At 39.0% G+C, this 19,210-nt stretch overlaps 2 protein-coding genes and 1 pseudogene across 2 annotated transcripts in view; 2 read left to right on the top strand and 1 right to left on the bottom strand.

Moving 5' to 3' along the window:
- Window positions 1-863: 863 nt before the first annotated feature.
- On the bottom strand, window positions 864-6,563 carry LOC146558307 (uncharacterized). The gene is made up of 9 exons (XM_085246554.1): window positions 6,449-6,563; window positions 5,877-6,209; window positions 5,373-5,489; window positions 5,196-5,276; window positions 4,982-5,010; window positions 4,684-4,752; window positions 2,268-4,588; window positions 2,024-2,092; window positions 864-1,920 (listed from the first exon to the last, which is right to left on the bottom strand). Exons 1-7 carry the CDS (start codon window positions 6,507-6,509, stop codon window positions 4,475-4,477), a joined length of 804 nt encoding a protein of 267 aa, XP_085102680.1. The 5' UTR covers window positions 6,510-6,563; the 3' UTR covers window positions 864-1,920; window positions 2,024-2,092; window positions 2,268-4,474.
- A 2,710-nt stretch (window positions 6,564-9,273) lies between these two features.
- On the top strand, window positions 9,274-10,243 carry LOC146558306 (uncharacterized; annotated as a pseudogene).
- Window positions 10,244-17,307: 7,064 nt separating this feature from the next.
- The window catches only part of gtf3c2 (general transcription factor IIIC, polypeptide 2, beta), a 28,326-nt gene continuing 26,423 nt past the window's right edge, over window positions 17,308-19,210 (top strand). The window contains exons 1-3 of the mRNA XM_085246537.1: window positions 17,308-17,573; window positions 18,183-18,292; window positions 18,643-19,210. Of these exons, the coding sequence (XP_085102663.1) occupies window positions 18,268-18,292; window positions 18,643-19,210 (593 nt within the window). The 5' untranslated portion in view covers window positions 17,308-17,573; window positions 18,183-18,267. The remainder of the gene's footprint in view (window positions 17,574-18,182; window positions 18,293-18,642) is intronic.

The raw sequence follows: 19,210 nt of genomic DNA, 5'->3' as shown, positions 1-19,210 counted from the left end.
AAGTGAAGGGAAAGCAGAAGTGCTTTGGTGAGAATGTGGGTACAACAGCAGCAGAGCTCTGGAGGTTTCATGATGACCAGATGAACCTCTGACAGATAAATGGTTAACACATCGATGAGGATTAGACTGAAGCGTCTTTAGGTTTCCCATCATTTTCAACAAATAGCAGATTATTTTATCTTGTTTTTTGATGTAATTTGAATAACAGGCACTAATTCTGCTGCAAAACAATCAATAATATTATTACATATATTTTCTGTTTATCTTTGGTTCAGTCTTATTATCATACAGCCAATACAAAGAGACATAATTTAAGATAAAATTTAAAAAATTGTAATATGCAGTATAACATCAGTTACTGTCACTTTTAAACACATTTAGTAGTAATCTCTCCACAATTAAACCATCACTGTGGGAAGATCAAAACTGTCATGGTTAATGCGTTTGTATTAATCCTACGGTAGTGAAGTGTTAATTTATTTACTTCAGCAAGTAAAATATTTCCATTGGTGTGTCATATGTGGGTCTGTACATTTAATATGTCTGCTGACAACAATGCTGTCATTTCCTGTTTCTTTTAAAAGAGTTTAAAAACCTTTTTAAATAGATTTAATGAGCAAATATGTACTAGACCTCATATCGCTGGACAGAAATCTGTAGATGACACTTACTGCACTAAAGTTTCTCTCTGCGAAGTTTCTGCCCGACTGTGGTTGTTTCAGGTTTACTCAAAACATTTTGTTTATGGTTTCAAATTTACACCCTCTTTAATACTTTTAGAAGTTACTGGATAGTTGCATTTACCTGAAGAAAAAAGTAATTATGTTTATATTTCCAGACCAAAATGCACACAAAAGACTGACTGACTGATTAAAAAGAATTTATTTCTACTGATGAAATGTCCAAAATACAAAGTCCACTGATCGAATAAACAGATTTCAAAACCAACTGGGAAATCACCGGGAGGAAAAGAAACATTAAGGCAAAGACTGAAAGAAAGACAACACTACTTATAAACGAGGGTATCATAATTACAGGAAGTGAACACAGGTGGTTGATGAAATGTAAGTGAAAATAATCAAAGACAATTTAATTAGTAAAACTAAACACAAAGACAATAAAACAGGAAGTGAGAACCATAACTAAATGTGAAAAAAGACACGAATGAACTTCACATAAGAAAATTGGCACAAGAATTTATGACAGGAAACTCTAAGGGAACAAATTCAACAGTAAAACTGAGACTAAACTATAACAAGAACTAAAGTCCAAAATACTCAACATTATGTTTACAATAATGAATAAAGGCAGCAAACAAGACACATAATAAGCTACTGTAAACTATGTTATTCAGTAACACAGATCATAATTACAGTGCACATACAGGTATATCTATAATAGAAAGATTAGTATGGACTAAAAAAGCTCAGACTCTGTTGGCATCAGAGCCCTTAAAACAGTCACTGCTACTTGAGGAGTTTGGTTAATAACAACTACAGCTATGGCTAAAACAAACTAATCAAACTGTAGAAAGTAAATCAACCAACTGCAGAGACTGTTTGAGTTTACTGAACTGAGACGCTACATGTTGTAACAGCTCAGATTAAGTAGTTTAATCAAAGCGCTCTGCGAAGGGATCAAATTAAAGATGAATATTTAGCTCTAAAAACATGATAAGTGATGTGTATACCTTTATTCCAAATACATTTTTCAAAGGGAAGAAAAAGGAAGTTACTCAATCAAGCAAACATTCATCAGCATCAAGGAAAAACAGCACACAACCTTTCATTAGCAACATACTGTTTCTTTGGTTTGTCCATGGTGGAATAGAGGTCGCTGGGATGAGCGGAAACTCCAGTGGGAAAGGAGGAAGCTTTCACAGTGATGTAAGTCACACTTCATCATCACCACCACATATGACTATAAGTAAACAGTATGTGTTATTAAATACATATACCTGGCAGGAGCTTTAAAAACCACAAACTTCCTGCTAACATCATGTCTGTAAATATTAAAATCTTACCTGGTCTTTGTTCTTGGTTTTCTTTGTGAAGCTAATGGAGACGTAGGAAACACCATCATCATCTTCAGCCTTCACAGTGAAGACAGCATAATGACTGCTCAGTAATATGTGGATTTATAACAGGTGAGTTTCACATTTATTTAAGTAAATTCATTTTCAGCTCATCCTCATCACATCACGGTTCTTCCTCTTCTCTGTTGACCTAAACATAACACTTTGAACTGGTAGTAGGGTGTCATCTTACCATCTCCTGACTGGTTCCTGGACCAGACTCAGTGTCTGCAGGGTTTAAACTCAGTCATTGCAAAACGTTTGTGACCAAAATAGTCATCAGACTCATCTCACAGGAAAAAAACATCAGCTGCAAATGAAAAATAAAGATGTAATAATTATGATAATAATGCAGTTTATTAATTGAATGTTTTTTCTATGTACACTTACCTTTAAACTGAAGCATCAGTATCAGTAATGAAGACATTTGTATCCATGTAAATGCAGCCATCGTGCTTTCAGTGTAATCTCACAAATGAGACAGTCTCAGAGATGAATACAGCATCAACTTTCTGCTCACTTCCTCATAGCAACACATAACTTCTTTTCTCTCCTCATGGTGAATGAATTCAGTTCATTGCTTTTAAGCATCATTAACTCCTTCTCACTCTTAACATAGATATTAAATGAGTGATAAAAACACACCAACATGCTTTAAGTTGATATTTAATATATTTTGCAGATTGCCTTGTTGTTCTTTTAAAGGACTGTGCAACAGTGGAAACTGATCAATAATAGAATAGAGGAAGTTAAATGTGTGAAGACAATTAGTTGCAACTATTCTTGACGGTTTATTTTTGAAAACAGTGTCCGTGGTGATGCTTGTCCACATGTGAAAGAGATCAAAACTCTTTACACCATTGCAGATCATTTTGTTTTATTTGTTCATTTTTAATACAATTTGAAATCATATAGTAGGAACACCCTGTGATAGACTGGTGAGCTGTCCATGGTGTACCCTGCCTCTCGCCCTACTTAGATTTTTCTGTTTATTTTTAGTTCATTCTTATTATAATACAGGCAACAGAAAGAGAAGCAGTTGCAGAAAATACTGAAGTTGTAATATGGAGCATAACATCAGTCTGTAATTATCTTTTGAACTGAGCTCAAAGCTCAAGTACAAAGGAGGAGAGATAAAAATTAAATATATAAATGACAAAATTAACCCTCCGGTTGTGTTCACCCAACCCCCTTACTTTAATGTTCCCAGCCAAAATTGACCGGACAGTTTTAATAGCTCTTAAATTAACATAAGAAACATTGTTCACCACCAAATTCAGTTCAGTGGGTAGGTCAGTGGGTTGTTCAGTAAGTCGTAAAAGTGGGTCTTTCATTTTGTCATTCAGTGGCCCATTCAGGAGGTCAGAGGCCAAAGGGACGGGTGGGGGTGGATTCCCATTCATTTGCTACACCACAGATGTAACAAAGTTGATTAAAACACTCAAAATTCAAGAGGTGCTCATCACTTTTATATGTTCAAGTGCAAAGTGTGGAGGATGTCATAAGGACTTGAGGCAATCGGATGTAAAACACAATTTATGAGTTTTTAAATCTGTAAATGGTCAGATTTGACCCGAACACGACAGGAAGGTTAAAACAACGAGTCATTTTGATCTGTGTGTGTTGCATTTAACTGTAAAATTAAAAATCAGAAACTACAGCTTTTATAATCATTTCATTTCGCAGCATTCAATTTTTAGAACCAAGCCCGATTTTTTTTTCCTGATTTTTGGGACCGGATAAACGGATGTGACCAATCAGACGACTGCATTTGAAAACAAGTGCGGTCAAAGCTCAAAATGCAAATATACTGATTATGCAGAGTAATGGAAATAGTAAAATTTCTGTTTTACCTCAGACACACAGTTACAGGCTGCTCTGACTCAGGCTACTCAAAAATGATTTCTATGCCTTCTCAGATGAAGCCCCAGCTCTGCTAACAAGCACTCAAACTGCCTCACTGACATCCTGGAATGTGTGAACATGATGCAGCTTCGAGTCGTGGATCAAACCACGAAATTCTCCCTGCTGCTGCCTGCGTGTGAGAACTGGATGAACTCAGACTCTCCATTTCTTCCTTTTGTTGAAACATGCAAACTAGCTCATCATCACTTCATTTTTTTCACATTGCTTTTTTTAAGATGACTTTTTCACAACAACCTATCGTGCTCGGTGTGTAATGTAATACTGTCATAGATAATCATGAGAATATGTTTAAGGTATATAAAATTTTAAAAATTCAGGGATGGGAACATTTATATCTACTAATGTGCTTAAGAAAACAACAGGTAAGTTATTTATTTAAAAATATCTCACATGACTTAATTCAGCAGCTAAATAAACTACCTTCTCTGTACTGACTTGAGTTAAACTTTCAAAAAAGTGCTTGCTGCATGGTGGTTATTTGTTGATGGTGGAATAGACGTCGCTGGAATCAGTGGAAACTCCAGCAGGTGGAGAGAAGGCTTTCACAGTGCTGTAGGTTATAGTGTCACCATCATCATCGACACAGGGCTGTAAGAAAACATCACAAAATTTTCTTAAAGACAAGACCTTTGAAAAGTCTGAACTTACTACTGACATAATTTCTATAAATATCGAAATCTTACCCGGGCTTTATTCTTGGTTTTCTTTGTGAAGCTGATGGTGGCGTAGGAAACTTCATCATCGGCTTCAGCCTGCACAGTGAAGACAACATAATGACTGCTCAGTAATATAAATTTAACCTGAAGAAAACTTAAAAGACTACAGGAGGAAGTGATTTAAGTTATTTGTCAGCTGAAGTTATTGCCATTGGTTTTTCCCTTTATCCTTTTCACTTTATGAACTGAAGTCAACACTAAAGGTGTAAAATGATTCTGGTATGGAGAATAAACGGCATCTGAGTATTTGAAGATTTGAACTCACAGTGTTGTCGCTCTGTTGTGTTTTGTTTCCTGAAGAAGAGAAAATAATTCATTAACTTCCCCATTAAAAAATCGCAGTTTTTTTTTCTGTTTTTACTAATCACAAGCTACAGAAATGTAAAACAAAACTGCATTCAACCATATAATTATTTTAATTAATATTTAAATTTCCTTATTTCCATTTATGATCAGCTTTAGTCTGTGAGTCCTCTCACCTTTACTTTTCTTCCATATGATGATGACCACAGCTAACAGTGCTGCTAAACCCACAGGAACGATGATAAACCATGACTGAACTGAAAACATTATTAATATGTGTTAAAGGTGATACTGAATTTTCCCACAAAGATTCAACTGTCAGTCTGACATTCAGAGAGAAATTCAGTCACTACCTGCTGGTGGATCATTTGATGTCTCTTCTAACGGTGTTGATTTTGTGGATTTTGTTGTCGATGATGTTTTTGTGGTGAACTTCGCTGTTGTTGATTTTGTTGTTGCCGACTCTTCATCTAAAGAAAAACAATAACATCATTAAAGACACTGACAGTAAGAAAAGACTTGAAAGTAAGTGAACAGCAACAGAGAGGAAACAGTGGTGAGATGTTTAACAGTCTAACAAGTCTCATGATGATGTCTCATGTCTGAGGATATGTTCTCTTTATCTTCATACAGACACTCAACTGTGAGTCTACAGTGTTCATATGTCAACACAGAGCTGTTCAAGATGCTTTATCATTGTTCTCATGTACACACACTGGTGAAGATGGAGATATTGTAAGAGAAAAGCAACAATAGAAAAATGAACTTCATCACTGTGATCATAATTATTGTGGTGTTTCAGTTTGTTGTTCTAACAGGACAGTTTGAGCTGAAAACATTAAGATGTAAATACTCACTGTTAATAACAGACAGATGAATCATAAAGTCTGGACCTTCTTGTGATCCTGTTGCTGTTTTGTACTGTCTGCAGGTGTAAAGACCAACATCCTGATCTGTGACCTTCTTTATAACCAGAGAACAGTTTGCAGAAACACTCAGTCTGTCTGATTCAGGTTTGGTTTCTTTAATCTGCCCAAGTTCAAAGAGTGATACTGTTGACGTTTTACTTGAATGACTGAAGAGCCAGGTAGTACTGTTACAGTTATGCTGACCTTGTATCACATTTTTACAAGGCAGAGTAACATCATGTCCACGTCCAGCTGTGACAGTTTGATTTTGTCCAGGTGTTCCTGTTGAGAAAAAGAGAGAGAGAGAGATGTGAAACATCAAATATGTTATGAATATGAGTGTTATGTTTATAATGTGACGTTTATTTTAAATACAACACAAGTTTAAAATTCAACTTTCATTTCCAAGAGTCAGCTAAAGTCAAAAAGTTAATCATGACTGTCTCAGTTAAAGGAAGAATAAATAACACTTGTGATAATAATGCAGTTTGTTAATTGAATGTGTTTCTATGCACACTTACCTTTAAACTGAAGCATCAGCATCAGTAATGAAGACATTTGAATCCATGTGAATGCAGCCATCGTGCTTCTCTGTCTCTCTCAGTCTCTGTTCTTGCTCTCAGAGATGAACACAGCGTCAACTTCCTGCTCACTTCCTCATAGTGGCATCAGTCTGTTTGTCTCCCCTGTGTCCAGAGGAATTTATTTATTTAATTCTGCTCGATAACCTCCCTCTCTCTCTTATTGTAGATATTACAGTTTTTGCCCGTTGCTTGGAACACTATAAACCCATGCTTAGACTAAAGTAACACAACTTGAAGCTTTTGTTACCATACCTCAAACACATGTACCCATACCTTAAACAAAAGCGCTGCTTTGCACCCTAGTTGCAATTATGCAACACACTTACTCCTTTATGCAACACACATGGTCCTGCATGCTACACTCTATTTCATACATAAGACACTTTGTTCACAAAATGAAATTTCAGGGTGCCATTTGGAAAACACATGTATCCAAAATACAAAACACATCGGGTAATTGCAACCACTCAAATATACACCTGAAGGCACTTACTTGCAAAACTGAACACCAATTAGCCAACCACAAAAAGCCCTCAGTTTAGCCAATTCAAGAACTTTGCAAGCATGGATGGAGGGAGAGCAAGAGGAAGAGGAGGAGGAGGAGGTCGAAGAGGAGGTCGAAGAGGCCATGCACAGACCCATATTTCTGATAAGATAAGAGCAACTTTGGTGTCATCAACCATGGCCTGACTATGAGGGAAGCTGGGCAGAGAGTCCACCCACATCTAAGCCGCTTCACAGTGGCATCTGTAATAAGAAAATTCCGACTAGAAAACAGGTCTGTCTTCATCTCACTGCCTTCTACTCTACTCAGATGGTTTTTATAGTACTGTTCTACAGTTACCATATCAAGTATACAGGGTATTGCAGGGTGCTAAGGCTCCTTTTGCAGCCAAAGTGGTAGTTTCTGTGAAACATAGCATGATTACTTATATTGAAGTACAGTGGATGATACAGTATATACAGTAAAGTACTGTAAGAAAAATAAGCAAAGCGATGACAATATGTGGTTGTATTTCTCTAGAAAGACCTTCTGGGGGAGGACGCCAACGCCTGTTCACACAACGGCAGGAACTTGCCGTTGTGGACCTAGTGAGGGCAGACAATGCCATCCGTCTCCACCAGCTACGAAAGCAAATACTTGCAGACAGGCAAGTGTTCAACAGCATAAACCATGTGAGCATCACCACCATCAGACGCATCTTGGGAAAACACAGCATCACCATGAAGCAGCTCTACAGAGTCCCATTTGAGAGGAACAGTGACAGGGTCAAAGGACTTCGAGCTGAATATGTACCATATCAGTACCACATGAATACATTCTGAGAGCTACACAGGTACCCGTGTGATGGGGTGAGGGTTCTGTATGTGTAGCACTGTAGTACAGTAATATGTTCTCTTGGCCATGGATGGAGTTGCACAGCCTCATGAATTCATTTTCATTGATGAAGCTGGATTCGACCTGTGCAAAACAAGACGACGGGGTCGTAATGTCATTGGCCAAAGGCAATTGTGCACGTTCCAGGGCAGCGCGGGGGAAATATCACATTGTGTGCCGCCATAAGCCTTCGAGGGCTTCTGCATCATCATGCAAAACTAGGTCCATACAATAGGCAACATATACTCACATTTCTAGATGCTCTCCATGATATAGTTGTACAGAACAGACCAGATCAGCCCAGGTTTGTAGTGATATGGGATAATGTCAGTTTCCATCGGGCTGCTCTGGTCCAGGCCTGGTTCTCCAACCACAGTCAACTTGAAGTGGTATACTTGCCCCTTACTCACCATTTTTAAACCCTATAGAGGAATTTTTTTCGGCTTGGAGATGGCGTGTATATGACCGCCAACTACATGCCTGCATGCCTCTTCTGCAGGCAATGGAACAGACCTGCGGCGACATTCAGGTGACAGCAATCCATGGATGGTTTTGACATGGAAGAGGATATTTTCCCCGGTGCCTAGCGGGAGAAGACATTGCTTGCGATGTTGATGAGGTCCTGTGGCCAGACCCCAACAGACGGCGGGATCCATGAGCCCACGTATGCACACTTGTCATAATGTTTTGTGTTTACAGTATGGTGTTTTTTCTATTACTGTATTATGGGTTTTTTGTTTTTTTTTTGTTTTTTTTTGCTTTATCTGAATTCATGGTACTGCAATGTACAGTGCTGCAATGTACAATACTGAGTAGGCCTATTTGCTTTTTTGGTTGTTTGCAAATGTGTCTCCTGAAAATATGCCTTCTGAATGAACAATGGAAATCAAAGACTGCAGTGTTTTATATAAAGTAGACTAGTGTGCTCCCCCTGCTCTGTAAGTGTTTGCATATGATGCAAGTATGTGTCATTTTGTCAACAGAGTTACATTTTGACAAAGGAATGTTAGGTTTTGATAGCAGAGTTTTTGGTTTTGAGAGTAGAGTTTCAATTTGGTGCAGATGTGAATGGTATATTTCCCAGTGTTGTGTCATGTTTACTTGTGTTTAGGGTTTTGGCACAATGAGCAAAGTTTTGCAAAATGTGTTCAGAAATGTGTTCAGAAAACAGGTATGTCTTCACCTCTCTACCTTCTACTCTACTCTACAGTATATCACATTACCATATCAAGTGTACAGGGTATTGCAGGGTGCTAATGCTCCTTTTGCAGCCAAAGTGGCTGATTCCTTATATTGAAGTACAGTGGATGACACAGTACATACAGTAAAGTACTGTAAGAAAAATAAGCAAACCGATGACAATATGTGGTTGTATTTCTCCAGAATGACTCGAAGACCTTCTGAGGCAGGACGCCAACGCCTGTTCACACAACAGCAGGAACTTGCCGTTGTGGACCTAGTGAGGGCAGACAATGCCATCCGTCTCCACCAGCTACGAAAGCAAATACTTGCAGACAGGCAAGTGTTCAACAGCATAAACCATGTGAGCATCACCACCATCAGACGCATCTTGGGAAAACACAGCATCACCATGAAGCAGCTCTACAGAGTCCCATTCGAGAGGAACAGTGACAGGGTCAAAGGACTTCGAGCTGAATATGTACGGGTAAGTGTAACTGTCCTTTAAATGTACAATACAGTATTGGTGAAATCCAGTAGCAGCTGAATATGTACCATATCAGTACCACATGGATCCATTCTGAGAGCTACACAGGTACCTGTGTGATGGGGTTCTGTATGTGTAGCACTGTAGTACAGTAATATGTTCCCCTTTTTTTCAGAGAATCTTGGCCATGGATGGAGCTGCACAGCCTCATGAATACATTTTCATTGATGAAGCTGGATTTGACCTGAGCAAAACAAGACGACGGGGTCGTAATGTAATTGGCCAGAGGGCAATTGTGCACGTCCCAGGGCAGCGCGGGGGAAATATCACATTGTGTGCCGCCATAAGCCTTCGAGGGCTTCTGCACCATCATGCAAAACTAGGTCCATACAATACCCAACACATACTCACATTTCTAAATGCTCTCCATGATATAGTTGTACAGAACAGACCAGATCAGCCCAGGTTTGTAGTGATATGGGATAATGTCAGTTTCCATCGGGCTGCTCTGGTCCAGGCCTGGTTCTCCAACCACAATCAATTTGAAGTGGTATACTTGCCCCCTTACTCACCATTTTTAAACCCTATAGAGGAATTTTTTTCGGCTTGGAGATGGCGTGTATATGACCGCCAACCACATGCCCGCATGCCTCTTCTGCAGGCAATGGAACAGGCCTGCGGCGACATTCAGGTGACAGCAATCCATGGATGGTTTCGACATGGAAGAGGATATTTTCCCCGGTGCCTAGCAGGAGAAGACATTGCTTGCAATGTCGATGAGGTCCTGTGGCCAGACCCCAAAAGACGGCGGGATCCATGAGCCCACGTATGCACAATTGTCATGATTTTTTGTGTTTATAGTATGGTGTTTTTTCTATTACTGTATTGTGTTTTTTTTTTTTTTTTGCTTTATCTGAATTCATGGTACTGCAATGTACAATATTGAGTAGGCCTATTGGCTTTTTTGGTTGTTTGAAAATGTGTCTCCTGAAAATATGCCTTCTGAATAAACAATGAACATCAAAGACTGCAGTGTTTTATATAAAGTAGACTAGTGTGCTCCCCCTGATCTGTAAGTGTTTGCATATGATGCAAGTATGTGTCATTTTGTCAACAGAGTTACATTTTGACAAAGGAATGTTAGGTTTTGACAGCAGAGTTTAGGTTTTGAGAGTTTCAACTTGGCACAGATGTGAATGGTATATTTCCCAGTGTTGTGTCATGTTTACTTGTGTTTGGAGTTTTGGCACAATGAGCGAAGTTTTGCAAAATGTGTTCAAGCAACGGGCAAAAACTGTAAATGACTTTTAAACATTCTTACTTTTAGATTTCATGTGATTTACATGAAAACTTGTCAACCTTTTGAAGGACTGAAGGACAGAAGTTGAAGATATCTTGATCAAAAATAGGAGAGAGCAAGTTAAAGGTGTGAAGACTGTTAGTAGAGATAAGTGTTTGCAGTACTTTAGCTCTTCTGTGCATATGGTTTATTATTAAAAAACAGTGTTCATGATGATGTTTGTAGACACACGGAAAGAGGTCAAAATTCAAAAAACTCTTTCTGCAACAGAAACTCTGTTGCTGTCAACAATAAAACATGGTGATACTGCTACAGTGACCATTAGCATTAGCAGCTAGAACAAAGGTGAAATGCATTAGTGCCCTGATACAATGTGACTCGTTGTTTCTTCTTAGAAGTGAGAATGTGGTTACAACAGCAGCACAGCTCTAGACGTTTAATGATGACCAGATGAGCCTCTGACAGATAAATGGTTAACACATCAATGAGTCTGAGACTGAACCGCCTTTAGGTTTCCTACCACTGAATGCTTAAGCACATTTTTTGTAACTATTGGCTAATTTTGCAAAACTCTTCACACAAATAAGAAAACCTGTCACCCAATCATCAAAACATTGTAGTTTTCTTGTAAAAGCAAACACAGCTAGATTAACTCTTCACACCTTCGTAAAAATGGTGTTTCCGTATCAAACAGTACACACAAGCCATCATCTACTAAGCACACAATGCTTATGGATCTATGACAGAAGTATGAGCTCAAACTGACATAGCCTACCTTGTGCACAGAGAAAGCAAAAGCCAGATGTGTTTTGTATTCATACCATCAGTGTGCAGTTGGCGCATTGTGTGCTTAGTAGATGATGGCTTGTGTGTACTGTTTGATACGGAAACACCATTTTTACGAAGGTGTGAAGAGTTAATCTAGCTGTGTTTGCTTTTACAAGAAAACTACAATGTTTTGATTATTGGGTGACAGGTTTTCTTATTTGTGTGAAGAGTTTTGCAAAATTAGCCAATAGTTACAAAAAATGTGCTTAGGCATTCAGAAAAAACTGTAATTGTGCTAGTTGAGCCAAAGCTGTGCTGATGTGAGTTTGATGTGACATTATTGACTGCTAGTAATTTCTAAGTGACCACATCATGTAAGCACTGACAAATGTAGGGATTTGTGTCTAGAGTTTTGCAGTAACAGTTCACCACATCTGACTCATGTGTTAAAGCAGGTGCATAGTGTTTATAGTTCAGGGAAATGGGTGTGCTTTTTGGAAAGTGGCATTATGGTTTTGAAATTTGGGTTCACAAGATTGGTTATAGTGTTATAGCAAACGAGAAAAACTGTAAATGCACTGGCTAATGATGATGACTAGAGACCTGTGAGTACACAGCTGAACTTAATCTAACTAATAATACGTAGGAAGTGGAACAGAACATAATGCACACAAACTGATGGATAACATGATAAAACAGCAAATGCGAACATGTGGAAAAGAATCAGAGAACAAAAAACAAACTGAAAACACTGGATCAACGACCGAGGAACACCGACAACAGTAACCAATGTTATTAACCAAATTACAGCTTTAATGTTTTCTATAACTAGAGTATTTTAACCCCGCTGCCTGGCTAGCACCAATATAGCCTGTAATGTGGATGAGATTCTCTGGCCTGACCCAGAACACACACAAGATGCTGAGGTGGAATAATGTTCTTGGTGTGTGTTGTACTGTATACTACATGGATAAAAATGTGCCACTGTATATACATTGGTTGCGTCTTCTGTGTTCATCATGTGAAAAGGTTTTTGAGGGGAAGAACCACACAGCTGTAACGACCAACATCCTGATCTGTGACCTTCTTTATAACCAGAGAACAGCCTGCAGAAAGACTCAGTCTGTCTGATTTAGGTTTGGCTTCTTTAGTCTGTCCAAGTTGAAAGGTTGATACTGAGCTGTTTGATTCACTAAAGATCAGGTTACAGTTATTCTGACCTTCTATCACGTTATAAAGAAATATATGAATATGAGTGTTATGTTTATTATGTGAAGTGTATTATAAATACAACACAAGTTTAATTTTCACCTTGAGTTTCCAAGAGTCAGCTAAAGTCAAAAAGTTAATCATGACTGTCTCAGTCTCTGTTCTTGCTCTCACGTCCACAAATGAGTCTCCGAGATGAACACAGCATCAACTTCCTGCTCACTTCCTCATAGGTTCATAGTGTTTAAGCAGCCATATCTCCCTCTCTCTCTTAATGTAGATATTAAATGACTAAAAACTTTTTAAAACATTTACATTTAATATCTTCTGTAATTAATTTATTTTGCAGACTTTCCTGTCTATTTTAAAGGACTGCAGAACAGTGTAAAATGTTTGATCAACAACAGAAAAGAGAAGTTAAATGTGTGAAGACTGTTAGATGAGGTAAGTGTTGACTTTAATGCAGCTCTTCTGTACATTTGGTTCATTATTAGAAAACAGTGTCCATGGTGATGTTTGTCTGCACACACGAAAAGAGGTCAAGATTTAAACTTATTACACATCAGAATTTGAGTTGTGATGTTCGCAATGATGACACTGCAGCAGTGACCACTGTTAGCAGCTAGATGAGATGTGTTAGTGGTCTGAGACCTGATTGTTCCTCTTTACACCTCTGAAGTCGTTTTTTTCTGATAAGTGAAGAGGAAGTGTTTAGCATTCACTGAAAAAGTTCAAACTGTACTTACCAAGAAGCTGGAAAGCCAGTCAGCTCGGCACAATAAGAAAGTTAGCCTGTTAGCATCAGAGCCCTTGAACTGCATCTACAACTTGAGCATTTTGGTTCACACTAATCTTTAAAACTAAGCGTGCACAGTCAGACATGTTATCGTCACTCGTATTCTTTTCTTTTTATGTTTTTAAAGTGTCTGAAAGCTGAAATTGAGTGTTTTTGCTGTCAAAGATGTTTTTTGAATATCACTAACAGGGAGTTTGATATCATCATAGATACAGTGATATACTCCGCTCCTTTTTTGTATTGTTAAAAATGTAATGGACCAGATTTAAACAAAAAAAAGTTTAATAACAATATACCGTGCAGTGTGTCACTTAATATAAAGGTAAATGTCACTAGATTACAATAACAATGAAGTCTTCTTCATTTCCAGGCCATTCCTGCAGCATAACGATATAACTGACTGATAAATATACAGTCAGTTATATGTTTTAAAGATTTCTTCAGTAACTACGGAGTTACATGATGTATTAACTGAGGCGAAGTAGTTCACTCAAAGTTTTTTTTGAAGACATCAAAGAAAAGATGAATTTTTAGATATATTAATGTGCTTAAGCTAGCAACACTTATGGTAAATGGCCTGTATTTGTATAGCGCTTTACTTAGTCCCTAAGGACCCCAAAGCACTTTACACATCCAGTCATCCACCCATTCACACACACATTCACACACTGGTGATGGCAAGCTACATTGTAGCCACAGCCACCCTGGGGCGCACTGACAGAGGCGAGGCTGCCGGACACTGGCGCCACCGGGCCCTCTGACCCTCTGACCACCGGGCCCTCTGACCACCACCAGTAGGCAACGGGTGAAGTGTCTTGCCCAAGGACACAACGACCGAGACTGTCCGAGCCGGGGCTCGAACCGGCAACCTTCCGATTAGGCGACCTCCCAACTCTTGAGCCACGATCGCCCCTTATGATATACTTATTAGCTGTTCAAGCATTCTGCAGGATGCAGATTACATGAAAATTACAACCAGGACTCAGCCTTGAAATTCCGCCTCCCAGCACACACCAAAACAGTGACAATGGGTTGAAAATGAACAGCAGAGCTCACGTAACATCTGCTTCTATCTTTTTAAATTCAGCAAAAAGAGAGCAAAGCGATCAGTACTAACAGATCTGCTCAAACTAGTTTAAGGTTTAATACTGAAGATGAAAGAACAGGAAGTCAAACTGGAGAGAATAATCTAGACTAGTTTGTAGTCTATTATGGTTCAGGTGTGTGGGGAGTCAACTGGGAGTCTACAGTGTTCATATGTCAACACAGAGCTGTTCAGATGGTTCAGATGAGTGAAGATGGAGATATTGTAAGAGAAAAGCAACAATAGAAAAATGAACTTCATCACCGTGATCATAATTATTGTGGTGTTTCAGTTTGTTGTTCTAACAGGACAGTTTGAGCTGAAAACATTAAGATGTAAATACTCACTGTTAATAACAGACAGATCAATCACAAAGTCTGGACCTTCTACTGGTCCTGTTGCTGTTTTGAACTGTCTGCAGGTGTAACGACCAACATCCTGATCTGTGACCTTCTTTATAACCAGAGAACAGTTTGCAGAAAGACTCAGTCTGTCTGATTCAGGTTTGACTTCTTTAATCTGCCCAAACTCAAAGAGTTCTACTGAACTGCGTGAATCACTGAAGATCCAGGTAGTACTGATACAGTTATGCTGACCTTGTATCACATTTTTACAAGGCAGAGTAACATCATGTCCACGTCCAGCTGTGACAGTTTGAACAGTTTGATGTTGCTCAGTTGTTCCTGTTGAGAAAAAGAGAGAGAGAAATGTGAAACATCAAATATGTTATGAATATGAGTGTTATGTTTATAATGTGAAGTTTATTTTACATACAACACAAGTTTAAAATGCAACTTTAGTTTCCAAGAGTCAGATAAAGTCAAAGAGTTATTCATGACTGTCTCAGTTAAAGGGAGAATAAAGAAGTAACACTTGTCTCCCCTGTGTCCAGCTGAATTAATTTATTTAATGCGGCTCGATAACCTCCCTCTCTCTCTTATATTATTTTTACTTCTAGATTTCATGTGAATTGCAGACTCACTTGTTCTCTTCTCACTTGTAGTTTTTAAGGACTGTACAGAAGTTGAAGATATCTTGATCAAAAACAGGAGAGAGGAAGTTAAAGGTGTGAAGACTGTTAGTAGAGATAAGTGTTTGCAGTACTTTAGCTCTTCTGTGCATATGGTTTATTATTAGAAAACAGTGTTCATGATGATGTTTGTAGACACACATGTAAAGAGGTCAAAATTCAAAAAACTCTTTCTACACAAGAAAACCTTGATGTCAACAATAAAACATGGCGATACTACTGCAGTGACCATTAGCATTAGCAGCTAGAACCCAGGTGAAATGCATTAGTGCCCTGATACAATGTGGCTCTTCGTTTCTTCTTAGAAGTGAAGGGGAAGTGAGAATGCAGCAGAGCTCTAGACGTTTAATGAGGACCAGATGAGCCTCTGACAGATAAATACGTAACACATCAATGAGTCTGAGATTGAACTGCCTTTGGTTTCACCTGGTCACTGAAGACCACACAGCTGTTCAAGAAGGCTCAGCAGCGGAGGAAATTCGGTATGTTGGCCAAAATCCTCAGCAGGTTCTTGGTTGACAGCAGGCTCTTGAAGAGCACAGTGACCAGCTGCATCACTGCATGGTACGGCAGCACTACTGCTATGGACCGCAAACGCCTGCAGAGAGTGATAACAACTGTGGAGAAGATCATCATGACTCCATTGCCCTCTCTGCAGAGCATCTACCATCGCAGAGTACAGAGGAGAGTTGCCTCCATCCTCTAAGACCCCACACACCCCCAACACGGACTGTTCACACTTCTGCCCTCGGAGCGGAGGTTCAGAAGTGTGAAATCCAGAACATCCAGACTCAACAACTCCTTCTTCAACAGTGATGTTCTGAAGGCAACATCACTGTTGCCTTCAGAACAATGAAGATAATTTTTTTTGCACATCAGGTCATCCTACATATTAAGCCAGCATATAAAGCTGTAGCTCTTTTGCACACATCTCTGTTTCAAATCTCCATATTTTGTCTCCCTTTCTGTCTTTGTTTATTTATTTGTACTATTTGTATTTATGTTCTATTTCTATTGTACACATTAATCAGCATCTGTGGGTGGACAGCAAAGAAAGAATTTCATTGCACAGAGAAATGCCTTTTTCTCTTGTGACACATGACAATAAACACTTTGAATATTGAATTAATGGTTAAGTGTCTGTTACTGTTTGAGGGGTCGGTCTGTTTGGCACAAATGACAGTAAGCAAAGTAAAAGTAATATATTCCCTAGCATACCCCTCTGCCTATTTTAATCACACTGGGAGAACTAAAATTAACTTCATAAGGAAGATGACTACTGGATAAAACGTTTTGATTCACAAGATCGAACCATGAGTTAAATATATGATGGATGTTGTATAACATGTCCGTTTCATTGAAAGACCATCAAGATAAACATCCAGTGTAATGGGACCTTCTGAGCACCAGGGCGGTGTCCCGACTTCCTCGCCATACGCCTCTGGGCTTCAATGACCTCCACCTCCTAAGGCAGCGTGGAACTCCGCCACTGTACAATCAAATCAGTGTAATTTCCCTCTCTGCTGATAGGGGGCGGTGTGACCCTCCGTGCTTGCACAGTGACATGGCGGTCTGACGTAAGGAAAGCGGAAAGCTCCCTGACTCGGTGTAAACAACTGTGAAAATGTTTGTAGTTTGCCCTCCTTGAAAAAATTAACGGCATGATTTTTATGACGGCTGTGTCCCGGTAAGCTCCGGTGACTTTACATGTCGTGGTTTCTGGTGGTTGAGGTTGGGATTCGATCCCGGGTGGCTGGACTCTAGCTTCCCGTGTTCTGAACGAGGTGTTTCAGCCTCCGCCACCGAGGAGGAAACCGTAACACTACACATGGTGAGTTTTTAAACGTGCTACTATCCGGTTAGAGGCCGATTTTTAAGTATATTATAATATATTATGATACACTTGACTGCTACTATATCCAGTTAGCATTAGCAATGTGTTAGCTCAATAGCATGGCTAACTAAGACAATGTGACTCGTTTTAAAAACTAGTGACATATGTGTTTCTCTTAAATAACTTGATGTTTTATATTTTTACATTGAAAACATATGCCGAATTGACGTGTGGCCTTAACCATTAAATGCCTTAAGTATCGGTGTGTATATTTTACGTCTTCACTGTGAGTAGGGAAGAGAGAGTCAAACTGTCACATTATTGAATGAGGTTTGGTGTGTAGGTTGTAGACAGCGGCTTATCGACTTGATATCGGTAGAAAACACCGGCTCCCTGACTCAATTTTTGCACTGTAATTATTTTAGTGTCGTTAGAAGTCTATAAGGTTGTTTAAAACACTGAAAAGCCATATCTGTTTTGACTTTCATTCGTCCATTGTACAACTCCAAACTGCAGGAAGAAACAGCTATTTTGATTAAATATTGCAGTAGTGGACAGTTATTTTATACATTAAGTAATACATTATTTCTTTTTCTGTCTGTGCAGCTGCAAAGCTACACTGAGAAGGAACTGGCTCTACACATGAGGAGGCACCTAAAAGAAGAACCACAGAATCAGAAACCCAGAGCATATGGAGCCCACTGAATCTGCACAAGGTTTGTCAAACTTGAGATTTAAGAGGTACTTCAAATTAGGAACATGTTCTAAATGGTCTAATCCAGGGGTGTCATCTATTTTAAGATTACAGAGGATGAGAAAATAATATTTCAGGATTTTTTCAAACTTTATTTTTAAGAGCTATTCACACCTTGTTCTTCTATTATTAGTTTTCATTCCTGTCTAGCACAGCAGCACTGCTGGAACTTGATTTCATATTATGCATGTTCAGCTAACAGATGGAATCCAGCACTACCAAACCGGAAATGTTGACCAGGCAATGACTTTCCAGTCACATTAACCCAATTTTACATCATTCAGTGGAATGATAATGTCACATTTCTTGCAGGGCAAGAGAAGCCATTGGAGGAGGGTGCAGATTTAATATTCAGCTCAAAAGGACGACAACGAAAGAAAAATCCCAAATATCTGGATTATGAAACTGATGACAAAACGAATGAACACCTTTCACCCAAAACACCTAGAAAGAGCTCAGGAAGGAGAAGAGCAGCTTCTCAGAAGACTCCGACAAAGAGTAGAAAATCCAAGGCTGCCGCACAGGACACTCCAGATGGAGAAAATGAAAAAAAAGATAAAACACCTACAGAGTGTGATGGACAAACTACAGCAGAAGTGGCTGATGAACCACTGAGAGGCAAGAAAACTCAGTCAAAAAGGACTCCTGCTAAGAAAACCCCTGCAAAAAAATGTAGCAATGCCAATGTAGACCTTATAGATGGAGAGGGTGTTGTTAAAGATACGGTGCAGCAGGAGAATGGGACGCCAAAGCCAAAGAGGAAGTATGTAAAGAAGCAGTATGTACAACAAGTGAAGCCAGTTATTAAAGAAAAGGATGCAGAGGAACCTGAGGAGGAGACTGGACAAGGTGGCCGGCGGCGGAGAGGAGCTGCCAAAGC

The sequence above is a fragment of the Mchenga conophoros genome, linkage group LG15, assembly GCF_057382185.1.
Source record: "Mchenga conophoros isolate Kocher_MC1m ecotype Shallow Benthic linkage group LG15, M_conophoros_male_GT1.1, whole genome shotgun sequence".
NCBI classification, from domain to species: Eukaryota; Metazoa; Chordata; class Actinopteri; order Cichliformes; family Cichlidae; genus Mchenga; species Mchenga conophoros.
Note: the sequence above shows the minus strand (reverse complement) of the source record. Positions and strands in the feature narration are given on the sequence as shown.